Raw genomic sequence first — 1226 nt, forward strand, 5'->3', positions numbered from 1 at the left:
GAGAGAGAGAGAGAGAGAGAGAGAGAGAGAGAGAGAGAGAGAAAGAGAGAGAGAGAGAGAGAGGGGGGATGAGAAATTGGGGAGGTTTGTCGGAATGTATGGACAGGTTGGCATCTGGGACATTGGGTCGGGGTCGCTGATTTGTTTTCATGAAATGGGCCTACAAGACAAGGGAAGAAATGATATAAAAGATGAGTCCGATGGTGAAAAGACTGATGATGGGCACATACTGAGATAAGATCGGAAGAGATGAGACAATGGCCCTGTGAGGTAACTGGAAGGGAGATGGTAACTATGTGATTAGTTCTATATAAGTTGAGGTCTGTGGGTAGTAAAGCTAATCGTTTGTCACTGACCGAGATGTACAATGCAGTTTCTAATCGGTAGTATCAGTTACTTATGTTCAAGAAATAGTTTGTCAAAATTGAGGTTTGCAATATTGAAACAAGCTAGAAAAGATAATTTTTGGGTGGCACAACCGTTTAAAGAGTAAAACGATTTGTTTTCTCTCTCGGCGCAAAATTGTAAATGCTTTGTTGGCATGGTGCATTTGAAAGGCTTGCATAACGTTAAATTAGTGCTATTTTTTTGTCTTAACGATAAATATGTGCCAATGGTTGGTGGAATCAGGCGCAAGTCGAAGTATTTGTAATTGAAGGAAGTGGAGTTGCTGGAGTCAGAAACAAAACTAATGAAAAATAAGTCGGTACAATGAGCATTATTTAGGACAAAATTCAAAATTCCTATCAGAAAGAAAAATGTTTTCTTCTGTGTCCCTTGCGTTCATATGACTTTATGCACTTGCAAGCGCCGTAAAACACTTACCTTGAACTTTGCCAAAGTCGAACTGTATTTCTGGAGCACACCGGATAACGGCTATGCTCGCCAGGAAAGCGAGGCACTTGCATATGTCCTGAGATGAAGACATTTTTACAGAATGTCCCAGAGCCAAACAGCCCAAAAGTGTCTATACTGTTCAGTGTATTTCCTTTTTCTGGCTGGAACGGGTGGACAGGGTCAAAGGTCAAAAAGCCTGACCTTTCTTACGTGACGCGAGACTGCCGGTGGTCACACTTGACCAGCTCTTAGTTCTGAAGTACCATATTATTATGGTCTTGTAGACAACCCTTGTCATTCCCGCCTTCCAGCCTTCCTTCCCTCCACCCACCACCCAACACACATAATCTCTCTCTCTCTCTCTCTCTCTCTCTCTCTCTCTCTCTCTC

General features: G+C 42.6%; 1 protein-coding gene across 1 annotated transcript in view; it reads right to left on the reverse strand.

The window, feature by feature from the left end:
• LOC106012225 (carboxylesterase 3B-like) overlaps window positions 1-977 on the reverse strand; it is a 2182-nt gene extending 1205 nt beyond the window's left edge. The window contains exon 1 of the mRNA XM_013084482.2: window positions 826-977. Coding sequence (XP_012939936.1) covers window positions 826-928 — 103 coding nt within the window. The 5' untranslated portion in view covers window positions 929-977. The remainder of the gene's footprint in view (window positions 1-825) is intronic.
• Between the last annotated feature and the right edge of the window lie 249 nt (window positions 978-1226).

Source organism: Aplysia californica, unplaced genomic scaffold (genome assembly GCF_000002075.1).
Source record: "Aplysia californica isolate F4 #8 unplaced genomic scaffold, AplCal3.0 scaffold00296, whole genome shotgun sequence".
In the NCBI taxonomy this organism is placed as follows: domain Eukaryota; kingdom Metazoa; phylum Mollusca; class Gastropoda; order Aplysiida; family Aplysiidae; genus Aplysia; species Aplysia californica.